Here is a 10,459-nt window from a genome sequence, read left to right as displayed (position 1 = left end):
TATTCCAGAAAGCATGTTTAAACTACCCTGACTTTAACCCTGAACTCTGGCTGAAATCCACCTGAACTTGCCAACTCTGGTTATGTCGGTTCCAAAAGACCGGATATGAGTTGGCGTAATAACACTCGACTTGGTAACCCTGGGTTAATATCCGTGCATGGCAAAGACATTCTCAATGGATCGCCGATTTCCGGAGTCACCATGGAAACGCACGGAGAACAAAAGAGAGCGCTATACTTCAGTGAGAAGGAGTCGGAGATTTTAATGACGGCGTATGAAGATTATATGTCCATCAAAAAAGTAATACTACTGCATCAGCAAAAGAAGAAAAAAAAAGTTTCTGCTTGGAGAAAAAGAACGGACGAAGTAAACGCATGACTTTCTGATCTTATTTTCATTGTGATGCGTTTATATATAACTTCTCCAACTTAAATCAATTCAATTGGTTACAAGTAATTGAGTTAAATTTATTCAACCTAATTTCTTACGTCTATCCAACTATTTTTTTACAACTCAAACTTACATATTTATCTTACTAAATGTCATATTACTCCAATTCAATTAAATTTTTTCCATCTGATTTTATTGTACTTCTTGAACTTTCATGTCTAAATTTGAGGCTCCAGATCTACTCATTTTTATAACAACAAAATGAATGAAACAAAATGGTTTTGAAACATGTAAACATTTACCATATCTTTGAATTTATCATTACACTTTCACACAGTAGGGGTGCTATATAAACTCATCATCCTCTCCCTCCCTCTCACTCATGCTGCAGAAAAGATTAAATATAACAGTACAAATAACTGGGCAAAACACAGTAAAACAGCTAAACAACTAAACATATTTAGACAAAAACCCACACTTAAACCCAAATCCGTCCAGACAGGCAAAGGGAATGGTATCCCACAATTCCTTGCGGTGCCAAACAGCAGCAGCAAAGTTACACCTACTTAATTGAATTAACTAAAATGAAAGTAAAATAAATGTCTGATAACTACATGTTATTTTTAAGCTAACTTAACTAAAAAGAATGTACTCATCTTAACTAAAGCAAATAATTAAGTTAGATCAATGTAAAAAGTTTCATCTTTCCAACATGCAAACATGGTCTTATCACTCTCTCATGGTGGAAAAATTATTATCTGAGCTTCTTCATCCACCAAATCATCTTCAAATGGACACACCATGCTGCTTCCCCTCTCTGTAAACAAATTAACCTTCAACTAAACCTGCTCCAGAACCGGTTATGTTCAGAGCATGAGTTGCAGGGGAACTAAGCATACCCTGAAACATACCTCCGTTTTTGGAACCGAAAGCCGTGGTTGTACACTTCTTTAGCCTCAAACTTACCGTGGGAGCTAGCATAACCTGCTTTCTGGAATACCCCCCAGATCTAACTTAAATAATGTCTGAATCTTCCTCCAGGAATGTCCTTTTCTGTGATTCATTTTAATAAAAAAAAAAAAAAAAAAAAAAACACAACAACAACAACAACAACAACACTGCTGAGCAAAGATGCTACCAACTGAAATTTAGAACAGCAGGAACCTAGCTATAATCTAAATATTAATCATGAGAAATGGGTCCTAAAGGGTTTCTGCACTCCAGGGCCCATAAACGTGAATGTTTTCTGTGTTGCCATGCTGAAACACACCTGATTTAACTCATCATCAAGCTCTGCAGAAGCCAGGTAATAACTGTCATTAGAGGCAGGTGTGTAAAGCTGGGAAATATAAAAGGCATCCACTATGATGATTGGAGTTCAGAAACAATGTCCTAAAGTGCAATGGCACACCCTTGTGGCCACTCTGTGACTTGCAAGTATGGAAAGTTGAACTTTATGTAAGATTAAAATTAAACTATTATAATCAAAATTATTTGAATGTTTGTTTTTATTTTTCTCAATTTAGTTTATTTAGTTTAATTCAAATTTTATATTATAAATCAGTTAAGTTATTTCAACCACTTTTAAATGCTTAATAATGATTCATTACTTATTATTTTATTGTTAACAAGAACATTAGGGTAAATTGAATTTTTGGAAAAAGTTGACGGACAGCAACTGATGCTTTTAAAGCCACATTGCCACTTACTTTTTATTTACTAACCTTTTTTATTTTATTTATTTTTTTTTTTATTTACTACCCACACCGGATATTTTTAAGCCAAACTATTCCAACTATTGAGATGTTATAGTTATAAGACAATTTGTTAACGATTTATTTTTAAGACACTTTAATTTTAAGACATACTTGTATCAATAATTTGGGAATTGACCTACCTTTTTAGGTTAAAAAGACGAGCGTAATATTGAAAAACCCTTTTTTGTGGCGATAAAAAACATTAAATTTTTTTCCGTGATTTTTGATGGGATGACTGAGCATGCGCACCAAGGACCCAACACAACAACATTTGAACCTTGCGGATCATCTGGCATCAGAATTTGGGAATAATTTTTAACGTACAGCCTAACCGATATATTCTTTTGAATAGTTTATTTTTTATTTATACTATTTATATGAGCTGTTAGACCATTTACAAAATAAAGTCTAGATATTTTAAGCTTAAATAAATTGTCAATGATTTTTCCAACCGGAAGAACACCCTAGCAGCCCGGAAGTAATTAGCCGAATGCTAAAAATCTAATATTGTGCAAAAAAAGGTATCCACTTTCTTCACTAAATTAAGTAGTTTTACAATGGATTCTTTTTAACATTTTAAATGCCCGAACCTTTTTTGTGTGCCTTCAATGTTATATGTTACAGGTAACAATAAGAGTTCTTAACTTTACGAATAACCGCTAAAAATCCACTAGACTAGTTACATTATTATTTTTGCTGACAAGAAATATTACTTGGTGCATGCAGTAAAAACTCCTCTAAAAACATGGAATTTCTTCCTGTTCTCGATCCACTTGACCATCCTAAAGAAGGGATATGGTAAGTAAATTTAAACAGAGATGCTAACTTATCAAAAAAGTACGACGCTGAAGTTGGCTTCCGATTCGCGAGGGCGCCAGGAACATTGATTCCACTGCATTTTTCGCACTAAGATTTAAAAAAAGTTGTCCTATTAGTTTTTGTTTATTTACGAAATCTTTTTGTCAACAGGTACTCATTGATACCAAGAGGGAGTTCTCCAGGAGTTAGTGTGGGACATAACTGTGTTTTCCTTCCATCCAAAGTAGGAGGACAGGGGAAAATTGTGATTGTTGGTGGAGCTAATCCCAGTGGGAGCTTTTCAGATACCCATGCTATAAACCTAGGTAACATTCAAATCAGTAGACATTATGTCTGGTTATGCATAAATCCTGTGTTATTTGGAGAAAATATGAGATTTAGATTAGACTTTAGAATTTAAACTTTGTTATGGTACAGTTAATAGTTTATGGTCGGACTGAATTTCTTGAAATTATTTTGTTTTTTTCCAAGGTCGACGTTTATGGATAAAATGTGTGATGAGAAATTTTTGGCACTCTACCCTGTATCATCTGCTTCATGTTCATGCATGCTAAACAAACCTATTCTTTGCCATGTCTATATTCTGAAAGCAGGCGACTATGAATGGGACACTTTGGAGTGGAAACGTTTAAAGCCTCGTTATGAACACTGCACCTTCGTGACAGAGAGCAACCCACATACCTTGTGGGTGTTTGGTGGAGCCCAGCAGTCTGGCAATCACAACTGTCTACAAAGCATAGATCTAAATGGTAAATCCTGTTTTATGTTCTTCTAATCTACCTCTATTTGCGCCCTTTGAGTAAAAAAACTAAAGACATGATAATTTAGTTTTATAATAAAATACCTACTGGTAAGAAAACTATAGTACAGCACTCTATTTGTCAATTTTTCCAGATGAAGAGCCTCAGTGGAACAGTATTGTGGTGAAAGGAGAGCCACCCAGTGCCAGGACATACCACTCAAACTCAGCCTGCATTGGTGACAGATTATATGTCTTTTCTGGAGGAGATTTAGGAGCTGCACCTGTCTCAGACTCCAGGCTTCATGTCTTTGACACAGGTTTCACACAATTGAACCTCATCCTAAGCATGTTGCACACAGTAATCTACACAAAGTACGTTTCCTTTATTTTGCACTGCAGTATCTCCAACTTATGTCTTTCATACTGAATCAAAGCCAGCAGAATGTAGAGAAACAGTTAAATAAAACTGAATAACAAGGAAGCAAAAGAAAAGGACAAAAAGCAGGTTTATTTCAGTCCTGCTTCTGATTTTAAGGCACTTCAGACAGTAAATCAAATTTTATGTGACATTAGATGAAAACGTATATTAATCCAAATTTATTTGCATCCACCGAAGCATCTTAACTTATGTTAGCCTTTTAAATTTTCAGAGATAAAATCAACACTCCGTAAATTTAACAGTCCTTCTGTGGTAACTTTAAATACAATTACAGAGAGAGCTCAAAAGAAACTTTGGTCGCCATTGGGATGTTAAAATTTCTGTTGCTACACTGATTTAGATAATTTTAAAAAGTAAATCTAAAAGGCAGCTTCTCTATGATGATTGTGTTCATTAAAAGAAAAAAGCAGTCAAAACCTGCATTGTCCTATTAGAAAAAAACAAAAAACCTTTTACTCCTAAACTCAATAACCTCTTGTTCTACACTTGGCAACAACAGCAACTGCAGTCTAGTATTTAAAATAACCGACAATAAGTATTTCACAGACCTTTGGCCTAATTTCTTTTCCGAATTGTTTTGAATTATTTTGAGGTGAATTTATTCCCTTTATATTTGAACATAATTGTAAAGTTAGAATAGCATTCATGTCAGGCAATCTGTTTTACCGTGTTCCAGCATCTTCCACCTGGTCTCAACCAGAGACAGAAGGCAGGCAGCCTGCAGCCAGACATGGACACATTGTTGTGGCCGTTGGTTCAACAATCTACATTCATGGGGGGATGGCTGGAGAGAAATTCTACAATGATATGTACTCTTTTGACTCGTGTAAGCTTCTCAAACACTTTCATTGAGGAAAAGTGAGCTAAAGCTGTTAATTACATTGTATTTAAAAGAAATCTATCTATCATTTTAGTAAGATTGAAATGGGAGAAAGTTCGGACCAAAGGAGATATCCCACCTGGAGTAGCTGCCCACTCAGCTGTGCCTTTGGGCCCAAATATTTACATTTTCGGAGGGCTGACTGCAGATGGCGCTATCAATTCTATGTACAAATTCAACACAGGTTTGTTGACATTATTTTCTTGATATTATAGATTTTTGTCCTTTTTACTATAAAACACATCAGCCTACTACCAGTTTAACAAAACCATGTCTTGTTTTTGCTTGCAGAAAGAAAACAATGGATCTTAGTTCAATTTGAAGGAGACATGCCACCTAACCGCATGGACCATTCCATGTGTTTGATACCATGGCAGCTACACGGCGAGAAGAGTGGAGATGAACAGCAGGCCCACAAATCAGAAGTCTCCGAAATAATAAATCTAGCTTTTGTATTTGGAGGGATGGACACACATGGTGTAATACACAATGACTGTGTTGTAACAGTGGTGAAGTGACAAGTTTTTGATGGAGGAATGCAATTGTTTTCATTTTAGTATTCACACAATAAAGATATTAAACATCAAAACTTCATTCATCCACACTCACCTCACTTCTACTTCTTTAGTTAGTGTCACTAAACAAAATGATAATCTGAGGGCATCAGCAGTAAGAATGTGTTCAAGCCAGCAAATTTCTGCCTACTTTCAGAGAGTTTGTTATATTGTGGCATTTAGCATTTAACTTGTGAAGAGTTGCGTGGAATTATTAATGCAGTTCCACATCTTTTACAATCAAATTTAAAATTTAAAGCTTATCAATAATTAAATTAACTTTCACTTTTTATTTACAAGAACTAGGTATAGGTACTATTTAGATTCCAATTACCCAATGAGTTTATCATAGCGCTCGACAAACTTTAAATATGTGAAAAATGTTTGAAAACGTTCATTTTATGATAAAATTGTCATAAAAAGTGGAGTAAAGATGGTATAAAAAATGTTCAATTGCTTGGCAAATTTTGAAAACATTTTTGCCAAGAAACTATTTGCCTCAGAATGATGCGACTCAGCATTCCTTGGTGCAGATCAGCATGACAATGCATAAAAGTCAAATACTAACGATCTATTAAAAAGATTCTACACAGAGCACAACTTCTAAAAAAGCCTTAATGAGAAAGTGGCGGTATAGAAAAGTACTCATTGATGGTTCCATGATAGGACACTAAAAGATACGTATCAAAAAACTGAGCACTGGGAGGAACATCAGTATCTGTTAAAAATCACAAATACAAGATGTTGGTAAAAAGGTATGAAATCAATTGGGAAGTAAATTGGTTTCTGGCAAACTGTCAGTTTCTCTTCCTGTTGCATCTACTGGCTGTGGCTTTTTATGTACATGTAATGCAAGCAAAATGACGTCCAATCACAGGCTTGCTTCTACCAAGTCAGGTCAATTCCAGTTGGTTATGGTGTGTTGTGTGAACCCTTTTCACAGCACTGAAAATACCTGAATGAATTAGACACTTTTAAACCACAACTATCTAAAAGACTTAAAATGCCAGATTTGAATGTTTAGAGCAGTTATGTCAGACTATTTTGTTTTGGCTGCTTAAAAATAGCCAGTAAGAAAAGAAAAAGAAAACTTGTTAAAAAGCATACACTCATTTAAAGCATGCAGACTCGATATCATTCATTTGGCATTGTCAATGCCAAATGAATATATCTAGATATCATTTTAGGTAAAAGAATTGTATTGCCTCAAAGTTTGTTTAATTTATTAATTCATGGACTAAGTATTAATTTGTATCAAATCATCTTGGAAGAGAAAATACATACCCCTAATTCTACAATATTAAAAATAGACTAAAAAAAAAATCTATTATCTACAAATATTTTCCTAAGGATAAAATATTTGATCAAATCTTTGATTCCAAAATATTTCCATAGAAGAATCAAGTAGTAACCAAAAAGAAATTTTCCTACCTGGAGTAACATTTTAACAAAGTATAAGTGGCCATTTTGTTAAACAGTATACAATTTTTGGAAACAAAAAGACGAGACCAAGTAACAGTTTGTATCAAACATTTATTTCAATGTATTTTCAGAGGTCAATAAATAACTTCTTGCCGTGTCTGAACAGAGCAGTTAATTCCAGACACCTTACCAAATCCACCCCCTACTATGTCCCCCACCCCATCCCACCCCTGTATACCCCAATCACAAAAACAACAGTACTGCCTGAGAACAGCAGCGACAAAAGCCTCATATTCAGGCTGACAAATCTCCGCCTTCAAAACGAAGAAAATGCTTCACACACTGATTTTTTTAAAGTCTTTCAGAGGGTTCCATACAGTTGCTTGTTATCGCCATTCCTTCCCTGCCACTCCTCTCACTATCGAGTCCCATCAGTCTTATTTTCATAAGCAGAAGCCACTGCAATGGTGGCAAGAGGATAACAAATGAGGCCAAACCTCCCTATAATTCATCCTTCTCTGCCTCGCTCTCAGCACCCTCTGGTGGTGGACCGCCTGCACTTCCATAAAGCTTGGTGATAATTGGCTGAACCACCTCTTCTAGCTCTTTCTTCTTGGCCTGGAAATCTTCTGTCTCAGCATCTTGATGAGACTCCATCCACTCAATCTTCTCCTCCACTGCCTTCTCAATGGTCTCCTTGTCGTCATCTGAGAGTTTGCCACCAAGCTTCTCCTTGTCCCCAATCTGGTTCTTCAGAGAATAGGCGTAGCTCTCCAATTCATTGCGGGCGTCGATCCTCTCCTTCAGCCTCTTGTCTTCGTCAGCGAAGCGCTCAGCATCGTTCACCATTCGCTCAATGTCTTCAGGTGTCAGACGGTTCTGGTCGTTTGTGATTGTGATCTTGTTCTTGTTCCCAGTGCCTTTGTCTTCAGCGGTGACGCGCAGAATACCGTTCACGTCGATCTCAAAGGTGACTTCAATCTGTGGAACACCACGGGGTGCGGGGGGGATGCCGGTCAGGTCAAAAGTGCCCAGCAGATGGTTGTCTTTGGTCAGAGGACGTTCGCCTATCAAAAAAGATAATTAGGCTTGTGCAACATTTCACACGACGAAGGAGGAAGTTTCCTTCATGCCATCGTTTTGGAATCTTGCTTAAACAACTCTGCCATGCTTGACTCTTACCTTCATAGACTTTAATGGTGACAGTAGGCTGGTTATCAGAGGCAGTAGAAAAGATCTGAGATTTCTTGGTGGGCACCACAGTGTTTCTGGGGATCAGTTTGGTCATTACTCCTCCAACGGTCTCGATTCCAAGAGTCAGGGGGCACACATCCAGGAGAACCACGTCACCTAAAAGAAGAAATATAATTTAGAAATCAATATTACCCCAAGTAGGTTAGACAAGTCTAATAAAAGGTTAAGATAATGATGCCCTTACCTGTGTCTTCTTCTCCAGAGAGTACTCCAGCTTGCACAGCAGCTCCATATGCAACAGCTTCGTCAGGGTTGATGCCTCTGGAGGGCTCTTTTCCATTAAAGAACTCCTTGACGAGCTGCTGGATTTTAGGGATACGGGTGGATCCTCCAACGAGCACAATTTCGTCAATTTCAGACTTCTTCAGGTCAGAATCCTCCAGCACTTTCTGCACAGGCTTCATGGTAGAACGGAACAGATCCTGAAGGAAAAAAATAAAGGACAGAAAACAAAAGTTAGGGTCATGTCAAAAATAAGTTTCAAAACCATTTAATAGTTAAACGAAATTTAATTTACCATGTTCAGCTCCTCAAACTTGGCACGGGTGAGGGTCTCAGAGAAGTCTTCTCCCTCAAAGAAGGACTCGATCTCAATGCGGGCTTGATGTTGAGCAGACAGAGCCCTCTTTGCCTTCTCGACTTCACGACGCAGCTTCTGCACAGCCCTGTTGTCTTTGCGCACATCTTTGCCGGTCTTCTTCTTGTACAGCTTGATGAAGTGCTCCATGACACGCTGGTCAAAGTCTTCACCTCCCAGGTGAGTGTCACCATTGGTGGCCACCACCTCAAAGACACCGTTGTCAATAGTCAAGAGGGAGACGTCGAAGGTGCCGCCACCCAGGTCAAACACAAGGATGTTCTTCTCGCCGTCCTTCTTGTCCAGACCATAAGCGATCGCAGCAGCAGTTCTAAATGGGAGGAGGGGGGTGAAAGGTTACATATTTGTAGAAAATGACCATTTTCAGAAAATAAACAAACAATCTCATTTGTTTGACACGTACGGCTCATTGATGATCCTCATCACGTTCAAACCAGCAATGGTTCCTGCATCCTTGGTGGCCTGGCGCTGAGCATCATTGAAGTATGCAGGGACAGTGACGACGGCATGAGTGACCTTGAGCAGAAAAGAGACTCGTTAAGTTTCCAACTTTCCATTGGCCACCATTTTTCATAAAAATTTGATATTTCAGTGTACCTTTTTGCCCAAATAGGCCTCAGCAGTCTCCTTCATCTTAGTCAAAACCATAGCAGAGATCTCCTCAGGGGCAAAAGTCTTCATTTGACCACCACCAATGTCAATCTGAATATGGGGCTTGCTCTTCTTCTCAATAACCTTCACAGGGATATGGCTCAAAATTAATAACTAGATAAACCATCTTAAATGGCTGAGCACTCGGGGCAAAACTCACCTTGAAAGGAAAATACTTGATGTCCTGCTGAACAGAAGAGTCACCCCAAGAACGGCCGATCAGTCTCTTGGCATCAAAGACCGTGTTCTCTGGGTTGGAGGTCAGCTGGTTCTTGGCAGCATCACCAATCAGACGCTCTCCCTCGCTTGTGAAGGCCACATAGGAGGGAGTGATGCGGTTACCCTGGTCGTTAGCAATGATCTCCACACGGCCATTCTTGAAAACTCCAACACTGAAGGAGAAGAGAATAGAAGATTATGACCAACTCATCAGTTGCAGTCAATTACATATTAAATGCTTTCGACAAACTACAACCAATCAGAACGTGCTGCTTACCAAGAGTAGGTGGTCCCCAAATCAATTCCGATTACAGTCCCCACACTGTCCTTCTTGTCCTCCTCCTCGGCGATTACGGCACCGACTACTAACATTACCACCCACAAGAGCTTCATCTTTCGCGCCTCTGCTCACAGAACGAGAAAAAAAACCTGCAAAGGAAGGAAATACGACGTTTACAGAACGTCCTGAACATGTGGCCTCTCCCAACGCGCGTGCAGCTAGTAAGAGTACAGGACTACTTCTATTCTCGATGCTCATGAACTCATTCCTGACGGATACTTTGCCTTTCAACAAAAACACAAGTAAAACCTTTGACTTACGGTCAGAAACTAGTGTAGGTGCATTACCACAACTTTATTAACAATTAATAGTATATTTAGTCAATAGCATTAGGCTAACAGCGCTAGCATGCATAAATCATCCACTGTAGTAGTACGAGAACAACGTTTCAATT

At 38.2% G+C, this 10,459-nt stretch overlaps 2 protein-coding genes across 12 annotated transcripts in view; one reads left to right on the top strand and one right to left on the bottom strand.

Moving 5' to 3' along the window:
• The first annotated feature begins 2,609 nt into the window (after positions 1-2,609).
• rabepk (Rab9 effector protein with kelch motifs) lies at positions 2,610-5,616 on the top strand. Of its 10 annotated transcripts, none has more exons than XM_078956310.1 (8): positions 2,610-2,771; positions 2,874-2,945; positions 3,117-3,271; positions 3,557-3,715; positions 3,861-4,025; positions 4,824-4,973; positions 5,062-5,211; positions 5,319-5,616. In XM_078956310.1, the coding sequence occupies exons 1-8, from the start codon at positions 2,728-2,730 to the stop codon at positions 5,543-5,545; spliced, it is 1,122 nt and encodes a 373-aa protein (XP_078812436.1). In that variant the 5' UTR covers positions 2,610-2,727; the 3' UTR covers positions 5,546-5,616. The 10 variants fall into 10 exon arrangements, with proteins under 10 accessions (XP_078812436.1, XP_078812437.1, XP_004074794.1 ...); XM_078956311.1 differs by having other exon boundaries at positions 2,611-2,771; positions 3,560-3,715; XM_004074746.5 differs by having other exon boundaries at positions 2,612-2,771; positions 2,936-2,945.
• A 1,478-nt stretch (positions 5,617-7,094) lies between these two features.
• Positions 7,095-10,459, bottom strand: part of hspa5 (heat shock protein 5) — a 3,699-nt gene continuing 334 nt past the window's right edge. Inside the window, exons 2-9 of one of the 2 annotated variants that reach the window (XM_011481704.4) lie at positions 10,003-10,154; positions 9,667-9,898; positions 9,453-9,590; positions 9,259-9,371; positions 8,775-9,165; positions 8,442-8,679; positions 8,186-8,353; positions 7,095-8,070 (exon numbers count right to left, since the gene is read on the bottom strand). In XM_011481704.4, coding sequence (XP_011480006.1) covers positions 7,505-8,070; positions 8,186-8,353; positions 8,442-8,679; positions 8,775-9,165; positions 9,259-9,371; positions 9,453-9,590; positions 9,667-9,898; positions 10,003-10,118 — 1,962 coding nt within the window. In that variant the 5' untranslated portion in view covers positions 10,119-10,154 and the 3' untranslated portion in view covers positions 7,095-7,504. 2 annotated transcript variants of the gene reach the window in all.

Source organism: Oryzias latipes, chromosome 12 (genome assembly GCF_053564925.1).
Source record: "Oryzias latipes strain Hd-rR chromosome 12, Olatipes_Hd-rR_3.1".
Classification (NCBI taxonomy): domain Eukaryota; kingdom Metazoa; phylum Chordata; class Actinopteri; order Beloniformes; family Adrianichthyidae; genus Oryzias; species Oryzias latipes.
The sequence above is the reverse complement of the archived record's forward strand: the minus strand, read 5'-3'. Positions and strand labels throughout refer to the sequence as shown.